The sequence below is a fragment of the Mercenaria mercenaria genome, chromosome 15 (genome assembly GCF_021730395.1).
Source record: "Mercenaria mercenaria strain notata chromosome 15, MADL_Memer_1, whole genome shotgun sequence".
NCBI lineage: Eukaryota > Metazoa > Mollusca > Bivalvia > Venerida > Veneridae > Mercenaria > Mercenaria mercenaria.
In genome coordinates this window covers 33102091-33126740 of record NC_069375.1, presented here as the reverse complement: position 1 = coordinate 33126740, position 24650 = coordinate 33102091, and the positions used below count along the sequence as shown (strand labels likewise).

At 36.0% G+C, this 24650-nt stretch overlaps 1 protein-coding gene across 2 annotated transcripts in view; it reads right to left on the bottom strand.

Annotated features, from left to right (window-relative positions):
• LOC123550513 (sushi, von Willebrand factor type A, EGF and pentraxin domain-containing protein 1-like) overlaps positions 1–24650 on the bottom strand; it is a 50935-nt gene that overhangs the window by 3454 nt on the left and 22831 nt on the right. For both annotated transcript variants that reach the window (XM_053524942.1, XM_053524943.1), the window contains exons 11-21: positions 20363–20863; positions 19400–19561; positions 18627–18993; positions 18141–18331; positions 17547–17717; positions 16771–16998; positions 15372–15542; positions 13609–13806; positions 11554–11829; positions 10892–11086; positions 10096–10251 (exon numbers count right to left, since the gene is read on the bottom strand). In XM_053524942.1, the coding sequence (XP_053380917.1) occupies positions 11019–11086; positions 11554–11829; positions 13609–13806; positions 15372–15542; positions 16771–16998; positions 17547–17717; positions 18141–18331; positions 18627–18993; positions 19400–19561; positions 20363–20863 (2333 nt within the window). In that variant the 3' untranslated portion in view covers positions 10096–10251; positions 10892–11018. The remainder of the gene's footprint in view (positions 1–10095; positions 10252–10891; positions 11087–11553; positions 11830–13608; positions 13807–15371; positions 15543–16770; positions 16999–17546; positions 17718–18140; positions 18332–18626; positions 18994–19399; positions 19562–20362; positions 20864–24650) is intronic.

Genomic DNA, 24650 nt, shown 5'->3' with positions numbered 1-24650 from the left:
TGGTTTTCTGCCAGCTGTCCTAGATTCATTTTCATAGAGAGGAAAGAAAAACAATGGCAATGACCCAAAAGGAAACTGACACAATCCAAGGATGCAGACAAGTTGACGGTGAGCTCCAACCTGGTCCCTCCCCTCCCACGAGTAACTCCCACAACCTTCCAAAGCTATAGGATAGTATAACTAAAAATTAACCCGCCAGATGAATCCCTGACACACGTAATGATAAAAAGGGCACCATATGAAAACGTTCCTGTAAATGCAATAAAATATGTTAAAAGATCATTTGTAAGCATAGAACGCAACTAAGCAACATCATTGCAGATTGTATGACAGTTTGATTGAGTCTGTCCTTGAGAGGTTATAAAATATGCATCACCTCTCACGCCCCCTAGCACCGGCTTAATTGCAATTCTATTATTGTGAAAATGAAAGAAAGAACTATTTACGTATGCACTTAATGCCTTTGCAGCAGACCACTGGCACCAGACCAGAAAGAAAATGCCTCTGTACATGTTATACCCTACCCCTAGGTATTCTATAAGAACCGTGGTCATGAACGGGAAAATGCACTAACCCATTTCATTCGTAAATTTATCACCTAAAACGCGCAGTTCGGTGAATGGGTACCTATTTTGAACAAGCGGTAATTTATCTTCCATCGTGCACCAGTCACATTGTCTCAATATTTCATATTGCAGAGATACTCCAAATATTTTATGCTTTAGTTAGCTTTACAGAAAAACTTGCGTGAACTTCCCTAACGAACATCCGGTCGTCTAGAGGTCACAGTAGTGTCCACATGTTAGGCGAAATAAAAACAAACAAAAACAGAATGTACACTATCCACAGTTTAACAATAAAACTCAAAATGATGAATGAAATTCATCTTATATATGATTTTGAATTTAAAGTCGTACATTGGTATTCATAGGTACTGTTTATTTAATTCATATTGCACATTTATGCTGCATATACACATATTAACGAACACACGTGTAGTTAAACCACGACTGACATACATTTTCACATCAGCCAATCAGAATGTGTTTATAATCTAGACCGGAAATCCACTAGGGAAGTTCAACGAAGTTTTTTGTGTATCGTTGAAAAAAAACTATAAACTACGAGTTGTTTCTGTCAGATAAGAAATATTGAAGAAAAGTGATCGGTACACAATGGAAAATAAATTACCACTTGTACAAAATCCACAGTACATATTTATCGAATTGAACGTTTTACTGATGAAATGCACGGTTAAAATGGGTTGGTATATTTTCCCATTCATGATCATGGTTCTTATTAAATACCTAGGAGTAGGGTATAACATGAACAGAGGCATTTTCTTTCTGCTCTGGTGCCAGTGCAGCAGACATGGCAAAAAGAGAATCATCAAAAAGGCCCAGAAAAAAAATATCAAAGCACCTAAGCAAACAATCTATACAAACTATCTATTACATTTCTTCAGACACAATGGTAAGTCGCGAGAGGAAGAGTCGCGAAGGGTCACGCAACACAGGTCATTCGAAACTGCATAGACAAATTTAATTATTAGAGTACCTCATTTTACAAGTAACTACATCGCTTGATCTAAGCCCGCCCGCTTAGCTCAGTAGGGAGAGCGTGTCACAAATTGACATACGGGCCTTATTGTATCTGCAGTATAAATGCAGGTATTGCATCATCTTTTTGTAAATTTTTGAGTTATTGAGGTAAATGTCAGATTTCACGCATGAAATACCTCTCATGTTTTTCTAGATTTCATAACTTAAATTTCCATGTAAATTTCATTAAATTCTCTTCAGTAATAAGAAAGTTGATATTTTATAAACTTCAGTAATTTATGTTTTTATCCCCAAAACCACTATAATGGGCCTCAAATTGTCAATTTAAATCCGCGCCAAAGTAGTTAGATTCCCCGGCTATATCGTCAATCCCGTGGAATTACAGATAGTCAAGAGTTTACGCATAGGTCGTGAATCCCATGAAATTTAGTATTTGGCGGGACATTATCCTTTAAATAGACTGGGCTAGATATGCCTTGCGCACACCACCTTACGACATTATAGACGAATCTATGTCTGAATTATTTTCTTGCTAGAAAATTATGCTCGATCGAGCTTCTTCCGCCAGACGATTTTACCTGGTGATGTCATAACCCGGAAGTACAATGCCCGAGGTTCACTTGTCTTCACTTGCCTGGATGTGATATTCCCAGCGCAGAGCTTTCGTCCCATGGTTGTGCCGTAAACCGCAAAGACGATGATTTTTGTTATCCTCTGAAGTCAGCTCAGGGATGCAATCACCTACCACCATAGGGAGCCAACACGGAATCAACGTATTCACGGTTTAAAGGGACTGAATTTAGAAGCTATGTTTTGTTTGTGCTACTTAAAGTTCACAATTACATTAAAGAACTGTGTCACGTCAGATTAGAATGGAATTATAAGAACTTTTGTATCTAGAGATACTGCTTTTTTTTTTCTTTCTTATAATCAGTTTTTTTTTCTTTTCACATCTATTCATTGTTAATAATCATCTTATGTAAATAAATTTGTAAATATTGTAAAGGGTGTTGATTTGTTCTGATGGTTACTGTCGCCGGTACGGCCTTTCCTGTCACAATGGTGTCAGAAGTGGGATTGGTCGACCAGACACAGTAGCTATTCGAACATTATTAACACCCATTTAACTGCAGCATTAATTTGTTAAAGTTCCTCTTGTTTTGTTTTATGTTACACATATAATAGTTTTATTCATTTTTCAGAGTGACGTCTTACCTCAGACAAGACAAGGACAGATCCATAGCTTCAGCTAACCAGCTTTTGTGGTCACAGACTGATAGACAGTTGCAAACGACACTCGGATTCTGGGGTGAGTTCGTTCCTTTTATTTTTCTTTTGGGTTATTTTGTGTCACTCTATATTAAGCCACCATATATTTGTGCTGGAGTGACCACCCCTTGACAAGGAGAGTTATCCTACTCACTTTTACTTGTGGTCGCCCTACTTCTCCCAGTGATCCTAATATGTATTAGTGTACTGTACACATACTAGATACAGTATTTTACTTTGTGTGTGTTTAGCAAGATTTTTTTACTTGCATATACTTTTACCTACTTTTTAAGTTTTAGTGCTTACACAGTTGTGTTATACCTATACTTGATCTTGGGATAAAACACTTTAAATTTATATTTGTTTTATTTGTTACACTAAAGTGTTAACACTAGTTACAGTTGATTGATATTTGATAAGGCTAGGGTATTGTTTCAGCCTACTGTCACTGTAACTTTGTTGATTGTTGCCTATGAAACCCTCGATTGACACATAGTACTTTTGCGCAACTTAGTGTATTATTATTTTAGTGAGGACGTTTTGGTGTAGTATATACGTAGAGTATAGTATTTTGTTTTGGCTCCAGTGGTAACTGTAGAGCTTAGTGTAAACTAGTGTAGTCTATTTATTCCCTCACGATTGTTTCTTTAGTGTCTCAGGTTGTTATAGTAGCTGTTGTACTGTATGTTAATAGTGTTAACGTAGTGTAATCATGACTAGTGTAGTAGAGTTAACGAAGGTAGGACAGGAGTTAGGTTTGAAGGAGAGGAGTTACGTAACTTTGTTAAGGAAGAGCAGGCTAGGGAACGTGAGGAAAGACATAGGTAGATTAAGGCAAAAAAGATAGGTTGGGAAAAAAGCAAAAAGATAAGAGTAGAAGCAGAGAGAAAAAGAGAAAAAGATAGGTTAGAAGAAAGAGAGATTAAGAGTAGAAGCAGAAAAGAATAGATTAGAAGCAGATAGGGAAAGATTAGAGTTAGAAGTTAGGTTGCAGAAGGAAAAGATAGAATATGAACGACGTAGTAGCTTAGAGGCTGAGCGGGAAAAAGGTTAGAGTTAGAACGTAAGTTAGAGCTAATAAGTTAGAATACGGACGTAAGTTAGAACAGGTACGTTAGAAATGGAAAAGGAAAGTTAATGTTAGCTAGGAAGTTAGAAACAGAGAAGGAGGAAGCAGAAAGTAGGAGATTAGAAACAGAGCATAAGTTTAAGACAGACTTAGAAAAGATGAGTAAGAAAAAGGTAAAGGTTAAGATGTCTCCCTTTGATGAGAAAATTGATTCCATGGATGCGTACTTGAATGTGTACGAAACGTACGCTGTTGCGCAGGATTGGGATAAAGGAATGTCACTTAACTTACCGTTCCTTCTAAAGGGTACGGCAAAGAGGTTTTTGATAGACTTCCGTTGGAAGATAGGAAGGATATAATAAACTGAAAGCCGCTTTGCTACGTCAGTTCGAACTCACTGACGAGGCTATAAGAAAAAGTTTAGAACTGAGAGGCCTCGGATAATGAGACCTTTGTGATGTTTCTAGCCAGAATAAGTAGATATTTAGATGGTTTGCTTAGATTGGTAAGGTAGAGAAAACTTTACGAAGGATTGTTGATTTTATTCTTGGGACCAATTTTAGATGTATGTAATAGAGAACTATACCAGAATTTGAGTAGTAAGAGGTTAGTTAAAGCTGGGGATGTAGCAGAAGATGCAGATTTGTTTGCAAAGACTCGTGGAGGTCCCAAGTATGTCGTGAATCGAACCAATAAGGACCGGAGCTATAAACCATATGAAACACCTCAGAGACATTTATCCTAGTAGCCCGTAATGTAGGCACTAGTAACAGAAGTAGTAGCAATGTTGCTAATAGAGGTAGAGGTTATCGACCTTTGGTGTACTGAAGTGTAATAAGTGTGGTCGAATAGGGCATAGCTCATATTACTGTAGGTGTGGAAAGTACGGCGGTAATAGTCCCAATGCAGCAGAGTTAGAGGTAGTGCAGGAACAGGAAAGTAGAAAAGGGGGAGAATAGAAATTGTAAGGAAAATAGAAATAGAGGTAGAGGCCGTAAACCGATCTAGGAGTAGGGGTTTGAGGAAGAAATAGAGAAGAGATAGGAGTAAGTCAAGTAGGTCAGAGAGGGGAAAAATAGTTTTATAGAACTAAGTGAAGTAGAGGAGTTAGGTATGCTTAGTGTAAGTACATGTCCTCAAAACCCGGTACTTGTAATGGTAGGGATGTAATCGCTATGCGGGATACAGATTGTACATGTGTGATAGTGAAACGGGACTTAGTAGAAGCAAGTCAGTTTTTAGAGAAAACCCGTAGATGTAAGTACATAGATGGGAGTGACATAGGCTAGATGTACTAGAATAGTTTTTGATTGTCCGTATTTCAAGGGTACAGTGAGGCGTTGGTTGTAGATAATCCTACCAATGATGTTATAATTGGTAATGTAGAGAGAGCTGTAGAACCTCAGTTTGGGTAGCTTAGCGTCAGCAGTAGAAACTAGGGCGCAAGCCAAAGTTAAGAAGCAAGTAAAGCTTAAAGTTCCGTCTCAGATTTTAGATGTATCTAGAGAGGAATTCTTAGAAAGCAACAGAATGATAGCACTTTAGATTTTTTGTAGAAAGAAGGCTGAGGAAGGTACGATTAAGCAGTGTAGAGGTAAAGGTTCAGTTAGGTTTGAGATAAGGAATAGATTGTTTATAGAGGTATACCGCCCAGAATTTAGACAAAAGTAGACAGTTGATTGTCCCTAAATGTCTTAGAGAAACTGTGTGAAAGTTGCACATGATTCGTTACTGTCAGGTCATTTAGATATAAGGAAACTAGTGATAGGGTATTAGGCAATTTTACTGGCCAGGAGTAATGGCAGAGGTTAGGAGGTACTGTCAGTCATGTAGTATTTGTCAACGTACTATAGCAAAGGGGTTTAGAGTAAGTAAAGTTCCGTTAGGAAAAATGCCTTTGATTGAAACTCCTTTTAAAGAGAGTTGCCGTCGATATCGTTGGTCCGATCGAACTATGACTGATAGGAAAAACAGGTACTTTTTGACTATGGTAGATTATGCTACTAGATACCCAGAAGCTATAGCATACCTAGTATTGAAACTGAGAGAGTAGCAGAGGCATAGTAGATATGTACAGTAGATTAAGAGTGCCAGAGGAGATGCTTACCGATTGTGGATCGCAGTTTACGTCAGAACTTATGGGAGAAGTTAGTAGGTTATTGTCATTAAGGCAGTTAACTACAAACACCGTAACACCCTATGTGTAACGGTTTGTAGAGAAGTTTAGGCGGTAGTTTAAAGCAGATGTTGAAGCGTATGTGTAGTGAGAACCCAGAGATTGGATAGGTATTTGATGCTATGTTGTTTGCTTACCGTGAAGTTCCGCAAGAAAGTTTTGGGGTTTTCTCCCTTTGAGTTACTTTATGGGAGAACAATCCGTGGACCGATAACTGTGCTAAGAGAGTTATGGCTGGTAAGACGGAGAAGATGAGGTTTAAAAACCACTTTACCAGTATGTTTTGGATTTGCAAGAAAAGTTGGAGGATACGTGTAAGATAGCTCAGCAACGTTTGCAAAAAGTATGCTAGATACAAGAAGTATTACAAAAGGAAGGCTAGAGATAGGGGTTTAAAGGGAGGTAGTAAGGTACTTGTATTGTTACCTACGAAACATAATAAGTTGTTGTTACATTTGGGAAAGGGTCCTTACGTAGTAGTAGAGGTAGTAAATAGACTAGATTACCCGGATAAAGTAGACGGAAAATTGAAAACGTTTTACGCAAACATGCTGAAACAGTACTTTGAAAGGAAGGATGATAGTAAGTCTATACCAGATAAGGGTATATTAAGTAAGGTTGGAGCAGCTATTGTAGAGGGGGATCAGAGAGATTATAACAGATTAGATCCGAATGAAAGTAGTGAGAGTTTTCGAGTAGAGTAGAAAAGGATATAGTTTTGTGTCCTATAAAGCAGGGTACAGAAACGTACAAAGATGTAGAGGTAAATCCAGAAGGGTTTCCAGTAGCATGTAAACAGGAAGTAGTAGATTTGTTAGACAATTTCTCAAATGTATTGACCCGAAAATTTATTTTGTATGTGTATTTTTTGATATTTTAAGTTTATCTCAAATTTCGGCGCCATTGCAGTTCCGCTCACAGATTTGACGAAAAAGGGTCAGCCAAATCTTGTAGAGTGGGGTGGGAAAATCAAGAAAAGGCTTTTCAGACTTTGAAGGCTAGCTTAATGGGTCCGCCCATTTGAAGTTGCCAGATTTAGTCAGACTTTTATATTGGAGTAGATGCTTCAGATTTAGGTTTAGGCTCAGTATTGCTTCAGGAAAGTGTGGAGAGAAATTACCTGTAGCGTATGCTAGTAGGAAATTGCTACCCAGGGAGCAAAGTACTCGTGATAGAGAAGGAGGTGTTTAGCGATAGTATGGGCAAATAGCTAAGTTTCACCGGTATTTGTTCGGTAAAGACTTTGTCTTAGAGACAGATCATCAGCCGCCCTTTCTTACTTGAATAAAGCGAAACTTAGCCCAAATTTCCCGGCTGATGAGATGGGCATTAGCATTACAGCCATTTTAAGGATCAGTATTAGAGCAATTCCTGGTAGAGAAAATGTAGGCGCAGATTATTTGAGTAGAGTGTAGACAGGTGGCTATAATTTTATGGTGTCAGGGTAGTGACGTGTGTGTTTTCTCTTTTTGTGTTTGCTATTTTCAGTATGTCATTTTGCTTTCAATTAAGAAAATTATGAATTTCTTTTTAAGGGGGGACGTGTGGGCACAAATTTACATACGGGCCTTATTGTATCTGCAGTATAAATGCAGGGATTGCATCATCTTTTTGTAAATTTTTGAGTTATTGAGGTAAATGTCAGATTTCACGCATGAAATACCTCTCATGTTTTTCTAGATTTCATAACTTAAATTTCCATGTAAATTTCATTAAATTTCTCTTCAGTAATAAGAAGTTGATATTTTATAAACTTCAGTAATTTATGTTTTTAAACCCCCCAAAAAACCACTATAATGGGCCTCAAATTGTCAATTTAAATCCGCGCCAAAGTAGTTAGATTCCCGGGTATATCGTCAATCCCGTGGAATTTACAGATAGTCAAGAGTTTACGCATAGGTCGTGAATCCCATGAAATTTAGTATTTGGCGGGGGCATTATCCTTTAAATAGACTGGGCTAGATATGCCTTGCGCACACCACCTTACGACATTATAGACGAATCTATGTCTGAATTATTTTCTTGCTAGAAAATTATGCCCCGATCGAGCTTCTTCCGCCAGACGATTTTACCTGGTGATGTCATAACCGGAAGTACAATGCCCCAGGTTCACTTGTCTTCACTTGCCTGGATGTGATATTCCCAGCGCAGAGCTTTCGTCCCATGGTTGTGCCGTAAACCGCAAAGGGCGATGATTTTTGTTATCCTCTGAAGTCAGCTCAGGGATGCAATCACCTACCACCATAAGGGAGCCAACACGGAATCAACGTATTCACGGTTTAAAGGGGCTGAATTTAGAAGCTATGTTTTGTTTGTGTACTTAAAGTTCACAATTACATTAAAGAACTGTGTCACGTCAGATTAGAATGGAATTATAAGAACTTTTGTATCTAGAGATACTGAATTTTTTTTTCTTTCTTATAATCAGTTTTTTTTCTTTTCATATCTATTCATTGTTAATAATCATCTTATGTAAATAAATTTGTAAATATTGTAAAGGGTGTTGATTTGTTCTGATGGTTACTGTCGCCGGTACGGCCTTTCATGTCACAGAGCGTTGGTCTACAAATCGCGGGGTTGTAAGTTCGATCCTCGGGCGGGGCGTATCTTCTACGTGACTATTTGATATACGACATTGTGTCTGAAATCATTAGTCCTCCACCTCTGATTCATGTAGGGAAGATGGCAGTTACTTGCGGAGAACAGGTTTGTACTGGTACGGAATCAAGGGACACTGGCTAGGTTAACTGCCCGCCGTTACGTGACTGAAACACTGTTGAAAAACGGCGTTAAACACAAAACAAACAAACTAAAAAATTGCTTGATCTGCAACACTTCTTCAAGCTGTTAAGTTTCGTAAACGATGAATGACATAATAATCGCGGCATAGATAATACCAGTATTACACTTTTACCTGTCTTACCTGTGATGTATCGCCACACCTGTTCATAAATGTAACAATACGGCACGAGAGAAATGTAATATCTTTGATATACAATATTGCGTGATAGTTCATTTTATTGTTACTTTTTCAATTAGTTGACAAAACATTTCAAGTAGTGTATCAAGTGTAGATAGTACACATACGAATATATACTGATTATTTAGTATGTTGGTCTACGTTTTGCCTTTTGTGTTTGCTGATCATGCACCTGAGATATGTTATTTTGATACTGTATTATTGTATAGACATTGGATGTCTCTACTCTCTAAATTGTATTTTGTTACTTGTACTATGTGCAAATATTCTGCTCTGCCCAGGGCCAGAGGTCGTGGACGGTAGCATACATTTCCGATACCGTCCATTAACAGGATCAACCAAACCGAGCCTGGATCATTTTTATGTTTATCGTGTATAGAGGCTTGTGGAGTTTCCACATGTTTATTTTATACCGTTTTATTATGAATATTTTACTCTGTATCGGTTTTGTACGGACAGTGACGTTTTCAAGTATATAAAAATATGTCAAAGTAGACGGATAATTTAGTTTATGTAAAACACTTGGCATTAATTGTCGGTAATCAAACTGAAGAATTCTATCATAATGTTAATTTATTATCATACAGAAATCTGTAGGTCTATCATATAAAATGTACAAAAAAATACAATACTATGTAAATATATATATCATACAGAAATCCGTTGTTTTAAAATGATACCATATTTCTTTTCACAGTTATTTCTATCGAATATACCCAAAGGGCTGTGTCTCCTTGATAAAATATCTTTATTGCATAGTTCATTTCGTGACTTTCCAGTTTCAGTGATAAAGGATTACACAAGGTGTCCCTTTCAGGCATTATTCAGATATCGACTGACACCTTAGTAGGACCGTCAACCTTCCGCAACCAAATAAATAGCTTCACAAAATATCAATGATGAGTCAGAGAACTTACTCACCCGGCCACGTAGGTCACCTAAATAAAATGCTTTAGTCCATATAAGGCGTATGCCGATAAATGTTTTACAGTATTCTACAGATGGAATAAGTTCAGCGGATGGACGATATTGTTCTTACCTGAGCATTCTGATATATTTGCGGCACCAAATGTTGGTGTTGTATACCCATTCGGACACGGTAAGCATTCACTTTGACCTTGTAGTGGCTGGTATGTTCCAATTTCACAGTTTACACAATCGGGAAAGTTTAATCTTGTTCCAGATGCACATTTCGCTAAACAGATACAGATAGTTTAGTTATAATGATAACAATAATAAGGTTTCCAATAAGGAAATTGTAGCTTTTGATCCGCTGGCTTGGTAGGTAGAGGGAAAGAATTCCAGTCAAGATGTCGCAAGTTCAAATCTAGTACAGAAGCGTGTTTTCTTGTATATGATTGACTTGATACCATTTACCTAGCAAAGCCTTTAAGCATTTTTGGGTAAAGGATGGAGGCCCTTCCGTGGCCGATGGCTAAGGTCGCCGGCTTTGGTCGCCTTAACGTAACTAATGTTGGTTCTAAACCTCGCTTTCGGTGAAGAATTTTTCTTGTGTGGTGACTTCAAACGGGTACAAGCCTATTCCCGAGACAAAACCGGGGGGGGGGGGGGCACCTGGGTCCTGCTTCCACCCGCAAATACTACAATAGTTTCCAATGAAATCAGTGTCGGTATGACTCTTGAAACTTGAAAAAAACCGACAATGTTTGGAAACTGCTTACGTAGCTTAACATTGGCAAGGAATACAAGTAATCTAAATAGGTTCATTTACCGGCATTACCTAAATATTGCAGGATACGAAATAACTTTATGCATCAGCTAAAGTTTTAACCAGTCAACAAATTTTTCCTTATTTTAGAGAAAATGAGGCTTACCACATAGTCCATCTGCTCCAGCGTACCCAACGGCACAGGTTACTGTCCCAGCAAATGAAACAGAGTTACTGTCTGTTGTGTACTTCACGCCACCAACATTTACATCAAAAATCGATGTTGAATTTGTTTATATGAACTCAGTGAATGCAACTATTGAACGGACTGTATCTAACAGCTCTGTCATTGCCGGTGTTTCTTGTTTTACAATTAATAAAAACATCATATACATGTATATCGTACCTGTGGTAACGACGTTTTGTTAATGTAAAATAACAAGTTTTATCTGATTTTTTGTAGAAAAAGACATTGACTTGTAAATAAAGCTATATTAATGATTGATAACAATTATTATTTAAAAATGTATTACTTTCAATTGTTCTCCCTTACTATATGACTAATTTCCTATGAATTGCAATTTGTGTAAACTCTTCAACTGCGGTAAACTTCAGTAGACAAATTTCAGAAAAGTTTAAATTTACAATTTCACAGTATACATATTGGAGAAAGTTTTCAAATGTAAAGGATATTCTACCTTTTTACATGAACAGACATGGAATTAGTTGACAAATCAATTAGTGAGTCTGAAAAACAGATAAATATTAACACTGTTTAGAAGTCTAAAGCTTTGTTTTACAGTAAAGGAAGCCAAAATGGACAGTTACCTGTTCCGTTTGTTAAGTAATCAACCAGTGCGATATCCCCATTGCCTATAAGATGTTTAGAAAACTGCAGAGTCAATGTAGAAGAAGTTGACCGTTTTGACAAATTGTTCGACACATTATTTGAGACAATAGTAGACTTTAATTGGCACGTCTCACATTTGAAGTCATTAAACTTCTGTTCTACGGATAAGTTGACGTCATCCACGTCGGAATCAGAAACAGTGTCTGTATATGTTACGCTAACCTGCGTTCCAAGTATGTCAGGAACTGTCACATCTGAATAGAAAAATTTTGTGTGAAAGAATATCGGTGGTAAGAGAAGATATACTTAAACATACACAGAAACACACACAGAAATATATTTGTAATAGACAATAAAACTAAATACATGGCTGTCTGAAAAAAAAAATTGCAACCAAACTGTGAAACGTATATTACATCAATTGAATTACTTTGTTTTTATATTTTCAGTCAATAATATTAAGTTTGCATGTTTTCATTTCTAATACAGTATATTTAGGTTATTATCTTTGAGCCTCATCGATAATATGAGGTAAAAAAGAAACATCTAGTTTTAAAGTTGGATGTCAAACCATATTATGCTTGTCTGTATGAACTAGGGTTTTTTCCAAAAGGAAATGCAATGTTCTTCGTTTGTTAATTCCGTCTACTAGAAATTTTTTAAGCCATTTAAAGACGTGAAAAAATGTTCAAAATAGGATTAAAATGTGAAAGTTATGAGCATTTAAATATTTTGTCACAGTTGCGGACATTTGTTTCCATGGAAACAAAAAAGCAAAATGATGGATTTATTAAAGTTCTAGATACATATTGGACCTGTTTTGATTTATTTCTCTCAAATAATTTTCTATATTTTTTCCAGCTATACTACAAAATACCATGTTTTACATCTAAAATCACTAAAATAGATTTCTCCATGATCAGAAATTTTACTTAAATCGGATTTTATTAATCCTTTCAGCTGTATGAAATACTTGAGAATGGCTTTCATATACAATTAATTAATTGTCAGGCATTTCTGTTATCCTTTAAGTAACCTGACACGAGGGACATCGCTGATGGTTGACTATTTAGGTATCATTCACAGGCAGACATGCACGATCATATATGTCTTGCCTATCAAATTCGATTTAAAACAAAGAGAAATATCAAACAGGGAATGCCACGCACCAAAAGCGCAGCCGCCTCAAAACGAACCCCAAAGCACGCAAACGCGTGCACCACACACTTACACACACACACACTCAAAGCTTACACATCAGGACAAAACGAACAACACACACACACACACTCAAAGCCAACACATAAGGACAAGATGACCACGATGACAAATATATGAACTTTATGACGTCACATTATGACTTATACTATATGACGTCACTATGATTGTTTTTCTTCCTGGCACGTTATCGAAAAATTGTTTACTTTCCGACAAAAGGTAGGCAAGAAAATGCCAAGAATAATTTATCAATTTATTCTTTTCCAAAATCTACTTCCTGCGTAATGTGATCAATGAATCTAAGGGCACTTCAATTCAAATCTGATTACATGTCCTTAAATTTGCATAACTTTTCACATGTCGGAACTAGCATGTTGTATAATTTTGACACTAAGATGTTTAAAGCTTTAACTCACAATTTATATAATGAGAATTGAAAATAATCATTTCATCAAGTTTAATCTATAGGAAAATATGCATCCAGGTTACTCAGGCTATTTAACAGTGTTCTCGAAATGACATAATTTCAGAATTTGTTCGAAACGAATGGACGTGTGGTGTTCCTTCAAACCTTTCTAGAGGATCTTATTAATTCTGAATGTCTACCCATTAAAATGATACAAGTATTTCCATACCATACGTCATAAAATTAAAGAATTTCATGACAAATTTACAGTTATTGTTACGTAAACAAGTTCAAAACAGTTCATAAATAGTAAGTTTGTATTGTTGTATATTTGATAGTAGTGTATACTAAATCATATGATAAAGTACTTCATTAGTTATTTTATTCTAATTTGTCAGATGTTTCGTACCAACACATGTAGGCATTTTATCGGTTGGTTCCCATATATAGCCAGTAGTTGGACCGCATTTGTATTTTTCATATGGCCTTTGTCCATTTGCTAAATATTTTCCCCTTACACACGTCATGTTGCATTCTAAAATATTTTCAGATGAATCATCTCTACATGTCACAATAGTACCATATTCTCTCTCCAGCTTTGGGCATGCTAAAACAAAAATTGAACATAAAATTATAATAATGCAATTCACAATTCAAAGGTCCACTACTAAGACCAGAACGAGTATTATATGAAAACAAGAGTTTGTAGCTGAGACTTCCTAATTACTGAAAATATGACCCACTGCATCGGATCAGACCAAGTAGTCATGAATATATTCAAATATAACCAACAAATAAACAAAAAAGATTGCCAACATCAAACCGAAAGTATATTTTCCGACTGCTTACGAACACGTCGCGCATCTTCGGATTTTTTTGGAAGAATCCTCCGAAACGAGACTAAAATTTATAAATAGATGTAGCATATATTATATGCCCAAACGATAACGTGATTTTTACAAACTTAGCTTATGGAATTAAAAGTTCTTGTAACTCATAAAAACTTCATGAAAATCGTTTTTTAAGATACAGGTAATATACAGCTATACTACAAGTTTTTGGGAGGACAATTTAGGCCATTCCCGAATAAAAGTGTTTCCACAACTTCGTCTACAAAACGTTTCAGTTAATCTCTCTTCAGTATAGTTTTAAGAATATAAATGAATAACTATCTTACACTGTAGAAACAAAATTGGATTGAAATTTACCTGAATATACACTGATTTATGTACATATGACTACCTTAATTCAATAAAATTTTAGATATTAAACACATTGTCTTGGCCTAATATATATCACTGTCAATTTAAAACTACAAATTTGTACATCTCATATCTTTCATGCAAATCGTGTATAACTACCATCAAGGAAATACAGTTATTTTGTCGCGCGTCTTTACACGGATATTCGTTTGAATTAATTTTAAAATCACGTGATCACGAAGAGTTTCCGGCCGATTACGGAAAAGCGATAAACACGAAAGTAGGATAAAATGACCACCCATGTCAGTCTAAGAAAATAAAGAAACAATCATTTGTTTCTCTGCACATGTGTTGATTTCAAGGGAATATTGCACGGCTATCGTAATGTTTAGTTTTTTTTGTTTTGTTTTGGGTTTAACGCCGTTTTACAACAGTATTTCAGTTATGTAACGGCGGGCAGTTAACCTAACCAGTGTTCCTGGATTCTGTACCAGTACAAACCTGTTCTCCGCAAGTAACTGTCAACTTTCCCACATGAATTATCAGAGGTGAAGGACGAATGATTTCAGACACAATGTCTTTTATCAAATCGTCACGAAGAACATACGCCCCGACCGGGGATCTAACTCGCGACCCCGCGATTTGTGGACCAACGCTCTCCTTACTGAGCTAAGCGGGCGGATTCGTAATGTTTAGTAGTATATTTCAAAATGTGTAGTCTTGTTTTAAGATTCATGTCTATTTATTTGTCTTTATTTTGCACCTTTCAACCGATCAAGTCTGTACATTATTCTTTGAAACAATCGTGTATTTTAAGAGTCACTGGAACATCAGTGAAGCATTGCTAAGTTAATGTTCACAACAATAGTAAGCTGCTATTGCATTCAATGTTCGATTCTTCTTACAAAAATAAACTCAAACATAAACTGTTCCAAATAAAAATGAAAAATAAAATGTTCAGTTAACATACATGGACATGTGTGACCGTTGCATGCAACTGTTTCAGTCGTATTTCCTTCACAATCTAAGCCCATGAATCCCGGCACAGGATTATTACATTTACGACTTCGGTTGCGTGTTCCACCACTGCATGTTACAGAGCAGCTGCTCCACTCCCGCCATTCTGACCAGCCTCCATTTACTGTAAATGAATGAATAGATGGGTATTGAAAAACTGCATACGAACATTCTAACAGCCGACTAAAGGCGCATCAATGAAATTTAAGAATGTCCAAATTTTGAAACAAAGCCTTTTAGAGAAGATCAAGTCGTGTGTTGGATTTGAAGAAAGACCAAAGAAATGTAATAGCGAAAGCCACATATTTACTTGAAACAAAAATCGACAGCAATATACGTTTGCATGTTTGCATGTGTCAATGATTTATATAACATATGTAACATAAAATTATATAGAAAAAATGAAACATGTAGACAACAAGAACAAAATAAACAAATAACGGATGAAATACACGAACGTTCATGCAATACTGGCTTAAGTAGGTACACTCTTCTCTTCAAGCATAGCTCATATACTTCTCTTAAAATATCGCACGATCAAGTCACACCGACGTACTATAATGGTGGAGGAAGACCCTAGATGCATCTCCGGGCAAGATTAATGGTATGGACGAGCACATAGATAGAAAAACCGACCCTCCACAGGTCATGTTAGTTTTTTGGGTTTTTTCTTTGTTTGTTTTTTAGGTAAGTATTAAGCCGTGTTTTAACTCGTAAAGATAAGGGGCAAGTGGTTAGAAGTTTCTGGCCCTTCACTGAACCATTTAGACCTAAGTATCATGAACATTTTTTCGTTCTTTGGGGTTTAACGTCTCCTCGACGCATTTATAGGTTATAAGGCAAATTTCCAGTTTTGAAGGTGGAGGAAGACCCCAGGTGCCCCTACGTGCAGTATTTCATAACCGATCTTTATCAAGAAAGATGGTAGGCTAGCTCATATGAAGAATTCAGCACCATGAGTGAAGCTCGAACCTACATGAGGGGCCAGTGTTTTAAAGTCAGCGATAGTGCACAGCCCCTATATGATGAAAAGATTGTATATATACGTTGAAGTTAGCATTCCTTATAGGCATTTAAACTAAAAACAGAAGTGTGAAATAGAACCCATTTCATCTTTTGGAGAATCAAAATCACTTTCTTTTAATGTTTGCAGCTTCCTTAACATATATGGCTTTAGAAGTTAAATTGATAAAAAGATGATATACGGCTATTTGATTCTTTAACTGATACTGCTTAAAATTGTGAATATATAGAAATGTGTTTATCAAATTATATTAAATGTCTGTCGTACAAATAGGATATTGCATTGTTATATATATCTGACATATCTGGTATATCTGAATTATTATTACCTGGTGGTTTATTGCAGAATACACCAGTGTAGCCGTCATTGCATGTGCATCTATATGTTCCATTGCCGGAAACACACTCTCCATTCACACAGTCATTATATAGACAGTAATCTGGTGGTATGTCGCATAAATCGCCGGTCATTCCATTTTGACAAATGCATTCAAAACCATCCACTTTGTTTATACACGTATGAGTACCGCATGGCCCCGTCTCACACTCGTTAACCGCTGCAGTACAAATCGTAAGTAATTATATTAACATTAATAGAAGAGGCATTATCGTGTTCTATGTATGCTATGATTATGTTGACTGTCCCTACACTTTAAAGTTCCATACGGCTTTTTAATTTCATGTTAAAATCACATAGCTAATCATTAAGATATTAACTTAATTATTCAATTAATTTGAAAAGCACTAGTAATAATATTGCATCTGATACGGTTATAGCTATAACAGGGGGTAACCTTAAACAATAGATTCAACAATAGTTTCTACACTTACAATCAATATTTAAACCGTTGGCAGATAATTTAGAAAGTAATTATCGAAAACAGGATTAAAAGAACAACATTATATTTATGTTAACAGCGAAACATGTGGCAACACATGAGATGAGCCTTGGCAACTTAAAGATGTCAGTTGAGTACAGTTAATTAAAACAATGCCTATATGTTATATTTAAATATGTAATTCCTCTCAAACTGAACTGAAGTTAACAAACAACACTGTGTATGACCATTTATTGTATAAAAGAGATGATTTGTATCGTTCTTACGGTCGCAGGTCGTCGGTAATACTATAGAACTTTCTTGAACGAGATGTGGTAACATATCAGTCATTGAGAATAACCCGTCCGCTGCAGTCACTGCACAATATTGTAATAGAGACGTTACACCAGCCTGGTCTAGATGTCGATTGTACAGGGAGAAGCCAGATATGTATATACCTACAATTAATCATACAAATAAAAGCATTTTAAAGCTGGGCTATCAAAAGTAAAACAAGCAAATATTCTATCATTGTTCATGTGCATGTGATATCATTTACCAGCGTTTCGAAAGAAAAACATTTAAAGATAACCTTTCGCTAGAATATTTTATCTTTAGATATTTACTTCAGATGTATAAAAAATCCTTTTCAAATGTTTAGAGGATTTTTAGATATTTTCTTAGTTGAATTCTATACCGTAAATGGAACATCTTGCAGAGCTGATTAAAATATAAGAACGGTATACAACTGCAAGTGCTCTCATTTGATTTTCTAATACTTTTGATGACCACAACATAACTGAAAACATTAAATTTTAAACACTATTAATATAATGTAAAAATTGTAGATGTAGTTTCCAATTTTGCATAAAAATTGTTGCCTTTAGATATATTTTCCATCTCAATGGTTCCTTTTGATATCGTTCTTAGGGGATCTCTAACTGCTGCCGTTTCACTCATTATCAATTTTCCTCCAACATAAAGCTGCATACTGCCTGAGATAGCATTAAAACTACACGCAATATGGGTCCACTGGTCTTTTGTCAACGTCCCATCACTTGCATTATTAGAACTGTAAAGAGTTTCTCACTTTATGAAAAAATATTTTTATTTACGTCAGGCAATCATTAAGCACTCAATGATTATTACTACTTAGTATTCAAAACGTATAATAGACATTCAATACATTAACAGTAATGCCTATTACTTATAGTAGGCGAATCAGTGGTGATGTTTGTTATTTATAATCAAGAGAAAATTAAATGAATTGCGTGCAATCATTAGTCGGTTTCTTTTCAGTTGCAAAGTCGATAAAAATAGTTTTCAAATTGGCCGTATTCCTTGCAACTATTACTGAATATACAAACTTTGATCCCAATACAACATAAACAGAGTCAGAAAATGTTATATTTATTGTTTCGCCAAATATGTCGGTGATGTATATAGACAGACGGAATTGTTCAAGATTAACTGGTTTGAGCCATAATGATAATGTTAAAGTTGTTGAATCTTCTGCATTGAATGTGCCGATTATGGATTGTTCTTCTAATGTGCCGATAAAGATATCAAAGATATCGCAATCTTTAGCAGTGATACTGTTTGTTTCTTTGGTCGCGGTACCATATGGACATGACTCGCACTTTGTCTGACCTAGAAGAAGCTGATAAGTACCGACTGGGCAAGCAATACATGGTTCCATAGCTGTGCTTGACGCAAACCCAGGGCCGCAGAGCTCTAAGAAGTAAAACAAATTCATCCATGGTATATAATATTCAACAAACTTTTTAATCTCACGATCTTTTTGCTGCTTTTTGTTTGTTTTTATTAGATATGAAATATCATCAAATTTCAAGGCATCATATAAAATATGTAAAAAGATCGATTGGAAAAAAAAACTCGTATTCGTCATATCAAAGCAGGAAAAAAATGTTTTAGAACAAATTTCGATTAAAAGTATTCCTTTTATAATGTATGTATCTTCAACCAAATGTTTCGTTTGACATGATTTTAAAACTCACACAAACTATAGATATTAACCGATCCTTTCGGCGCACAGAACGAAACAACGCAAATGAAGGTCAAACGCATTGCATATCATTCGACGGTAAAACTAGTTGTTTTCTTTGCTTGATGTACTTACTTATGCAAGCTGTTATGTTCTTAGATCCTTTATACAGCGTGCTGTATCCATAAGGACAAACCTCACAGGTTGTTGCGGCTTCATGGTCCATATATTCACCGATATTACAATATTCACAAATGCTTGTTGTTGAATTCAAGTAAGTTCCTCTAGGACATGGTTCTGTAATGCAAATCAAGTATGTTATTTCAAAGAAATATTGTGTAAATTTGAATTTACGCACGGTTCCTGGTAATAAAATTCTGAAGTAAAACATGCAGGACAGGGACTATTCCATTATAATTTATCGAAGTACAGTACAACCTCTCTGTAACAACCCTCTCTTAAGTTATAACTCTATAAAAACATCATCAAAACTTCCATAAGCTGAAATATAACATTAAATTGACCTCTCTAGAATAACAACCTCTACATAACAGTCAATACTTGTATCTTCTCAAGAGTGTTGCTCTACATGGGTTGCACTTCACCGTGCTTTTACAAAGTTCTGCTACACAAATTTAGTATTTAAAACTTTGGCATTATCAGTCTGTAGTTATCAACAGTCATATCTCGTTATATACGAAATATCTCATTAACTTACAGTTCATTTCATAAACAGAAAATAAAAAGCTTGCAATATAAATCATAAGTGAAATGTGACATTTCTAGCGCTAACTTTGTATTATCAAACATTCGCATCTCTAAATGTCTTAATCTCTTGCTTGATATTATCACTCTATCAGATGCGCACATTATTTTCATGTTCTGGTCGAATGATTTTTCACAGTGTTATTGTTCTATTTATTTGAACTGTCAAAACATGTTCCCGACTTTCATGTTAATCTTATGTAGGTGTGAACAGAGTATTAGTATCATGACATAAAGGTATATACACATAGTTTACTTTCTGTTCGTTTAAACAACGATTAAAAGTAAGTAAGAAAGAAATCAATGTGCATATTCCTGAAAAAGATTACTTACTGCACTTCAAACTCCCAGACACAAACTTGTATCCGGAATCAGTACACACGAATTCAGGCGAAGCATCTGACTTAAAAGCGTCAACGGATAGAGTTAAGTTTTGAATATCAAACTTTCCTTCATTTACGTATTCTTCTATCAATTCTGTGACATTTTCATAGAAATCTAGAATATCAAGATAAGCGTTTTCGGCTGTCTTGTTTCTTGCATCAAAATCCATCATTATATTAAATGTCACGACAATTTTCCCATCCTGGCGTTTGAAAATACCGTGCTGTGTCTCCCTCCTACGTCTTCTTCTCGAATTTGTACCACAAACAATCACGAGGTTCTCAATTTTACTAGTTTCTTGATCTGGACAAATTGAATTGTCAACATCTTCTAATACACCAGCCAAATAAAGAAGAACTTGTTGTTTGATTATTTCTTGGGTTGTTTCATTATTGCAATCACCTGTATATATATGTTCAGCGGGCAGTTTCATCACCGGAATAACTTGCTCTGAATAAAAGAATATGCATAATATGTATCGGTAATATATAACACTTTTTTGTACATACGCAGTTATTGCTTTAACTTTTCCACGATATTTTCAAAGAAGACACTATACAGTTTGTACTTTTTGCCCAGATCTCAGAGAATTTCTCTGCTTTCCCCTGATCCATTCATGTAATTTTATGACCGTTTAATGGACATTAGTTAATCAAAAGCTGTTTATTCAGACAAGGTGCAAATTGATATGATCAGTGGTAATGCCTCACCTAACTATGATTTTAGAAACCACTACATGGCTATCCTATCTGCAGAAATAAGACTGACCAGATACATGATTTTATGATTTATCTATTTACTGGTTGAAAGATTCCAACAATAATACACTTTTGTTTTCCATCTGTCTGAGTACAGAATGTTAAGCCAAATGCATGAATAATACTTGAATTTAACAGTTCTTGATTTTGTTTTATTCTTTATGAGCACAGCACTGTCTTTAAAAGTAATCATAAACTCATAAATTTATCTGAAGGCAGCATAAAGTTACTGGAATTATAGCTGTAGTAAATATAATAAAAGGTTTTTGGATAAAAAGCGTTGAGTGCATTGTATTAAGTTTTATGGTACATTCAACTTCATTTGCACGAACTCAGCCTGCTATACTCTTGACCTATGGTCCTTATAAAACCTCTATCTTCATACGGTATACAATTAATGTGTTTTTTTTTTAATAAGCATAAAACTGAAATTTATAGCATTTCCAAACTTTCTTTAGTCAATTGCTTAGTAAGATATGCAGTACATCATGTTTCTCTAGTAATTCGTACCTAATTATATTTGAAATTCAGTTGGTTCGAACTACCTATGGCTTGAGGATTTCTTTGTTTTTCGAGTAATGCGTTTTGAGTTAAAAAAGTGAGTTTCGAGTTAAAAAAAAGTGAGTTTCGAGTTGGAAAAGTGAGTTTCGAGTTAATTTTAAACTCACCCCTGTGGTTTGGAAACTTTGCTTGTGGTGCAGAACTCTCGGGTGAGGAAGCCATATAACTGGATGGTTGTGCTTGAAACAATGCATGGAGTTGCACCTGGGATATTCCTTTAGAACCATGTAGGCCTATGGAGGGGCACCTAGAGTCTTCCCATAGCACCATGCATTGAGGGGCACCGGGGTCTTCCTTTAGTACCATGCATGTTGGGGCACCTGGAGTCTTCCTTTAGTACCATGCATGGAGGGACACCTGGGGTCTTCCTCTGGTACCATGCATGGAGGGACACCTGGGGTCTTCCTCTGGTACCATGCATGGAGGGGCACCTAGGATCTTCCTTTAGTACCATGCATGGAGGCGCACCTGGAGTCTTCCTTTAGTACCATGCACGGAGGGGCACCTGGGGTCTTCCTCTGGTACCATGCATGGAGGGGCACCTAGGGTCTTCCTCTGGTACCATGCATGGAGGGGCACCTGAGGTCTTCCTTTAGTACCATGCATGGAGGGGCACCTGAGGTCTTCCTTTAGTACTATGCATGGTGGGGCACCTGGGGTCTTCCTTTAGTACCATGCATGGAGGGGCACCTGGTGTCTTCCTTTAGTACCATGCATGGATAGGCACCTGAGGTCTTCCTCTAGTACCATGCATGGAAGGGCATCTGGGGTCTTCCTCTAATACCATGCATGGAATCACCTTAGGTTTTCCTTTAGTACCATGCATGGAGGGGTACCTGGGTCTTCCTTTAGTACCATGCATGGTGGGGCACCTGGGGTCTTCCTTTAGTACCATGCATGGAGGGGCACCTGAGGTCTTTCTCTAGTACCATGCATGGAGGGGCACCTGGTGTTTTCCTCTTGTACCATGCATGGAGGGGCACCTGGATTCTTCCTCTAGTACAAGAAAGGCTGGAAATCATCAAAAGACACATTTTCGTGTCAGTGTTATGTTAAACAAAAACACACAAAATATGTAACTGTCCAATGAAAACCTTACTGCATGAATATTTGATCACCACCCGTAACACGAAAATGCACATACCTTCCAATAAACATTTAACGTGACTTAATGTTAATGAACATTTAATGGAGACTAATGCAAGTGGTATTATAAAACTTATTTTTCCTTGAAAAGATCAAATACCCAAAACTTTTATGCAGCTTCTTCAAGCCACGTCCTTTAACAAGTGCATGTACTTATTTCACATCTGCCAAAAAAAGTAGTGTATCTATTATGAAATTGGCGAATTCACACAGATTTCCCCTTTTCAATAAAAACATATGAAAATGTACTAAGCATGTGAAACCCCTTATCTAATGCATTGTTTTGTAAGAAGACTTACAATATTTTCTATGTTTACAAGCACATACAGTAATTGTGGTCTAAACTGAAGTAAAACTCTTAAAAAGAAACCTTGAAAAACTAAACAAATTCCTTGAAAAACAGTACAGACTATTATCTGATGAATTGTTCTTCCACCGCTATAAACCATTTATCTACCTGGTACTAACAACATACCGGTAATTATTGGTTTTCAACCGATATTGCGCTAAGTTCAGTGATTTGAATATTACCTTCTTTTCTTTAAAACAATGCAAAAAAGCACTTACATATCTTAAAGATGATTATCTTTAAGTGAACTGAAAAAATAAGGCAATTAATTTGGATGGCATCTACTTAGTGTTACGATCATTCTGTTAACTATGTATCAATAACAAGAGCCGTCAGAGGACATCAACGCTTCATTCTACAGCTTTGTCAATTGAATAAATATAAAAGTCGATAAAGGGGCTTAATTTTATGAAAATGCAAAGTAGAAGTATGAATTGTAGGTCAGATCATCACAGTGAACAAGTGTGTGAAGTTCCCATTAGAAAGTACTGATAAGCCATCTTACATACACAAACTTAACCAAAAATTGCGGTGTTAAAGGAGGGGCATCATTTTGTAAACAAGAGGGTTATGATGACCTTATATCGCTAAATAGGATTTCTATTTTTCGAGTAGTGAGTTTCGAGTTAAAAAAGTGTGTTTTGAGTTTAAAAAAGTGAGTTTCGAGTTAAATGTAAAAAGGTGAGTTTCGAGTAAAAAAAAAAAGTGAGTTCAGGGAAGATATGGGAACCACAAACTGTGGTTTGAAATGAAATGGTACGGCCTAAAATACATAGTTTGACGTGGTATGCGTTCTAAATCCAGTTAGACCTCAGATTTTTCTGTTATTTCTCTTTTTTTATGTTCTGTTACATTTGTGTATTTTTGGATATTTTGTTTGTTGAATAGAACACGACAGATACGCCATGTTCATTCATAATACATTTTAGCAATGAATTATAAAAGATAATAGGTAAGGGTAGATTTCTTTAAGCATAGCACCACAAACATAGCCTCAAAGCAACGCATTTGCAAAGTTAGCCCACAACAATTAGAAACTGTAACGGAAAAAATATTACAGACAGGTTGCTTCAAAAATCCAAGTATAAAATGCTTAATGAGTTTAAATAAAAGTCTACAATAGGCCTATATATATATATAAAATTAACACGAATATCATTTAGTGCTGGTTTTTGACGCATTTACTCTTTTGACGCAGCAGTATATACCGTCATATTTTACGCGGATGCCAAGCATGTTCAAGCTAACAGAACTGTTTTGAAGCACTAATAAGACATTATTACATCATCTATCAAAGCAAATCTTTTAACCCTTACACTGCTAAATTTCTATAAAGAACTTGTCCATCTTCCAATTAGAACAGTACCATTAACTGTTAAAAGGGATGTTTACAAAAAAATATACTGGCTGAATGGCGAACAGT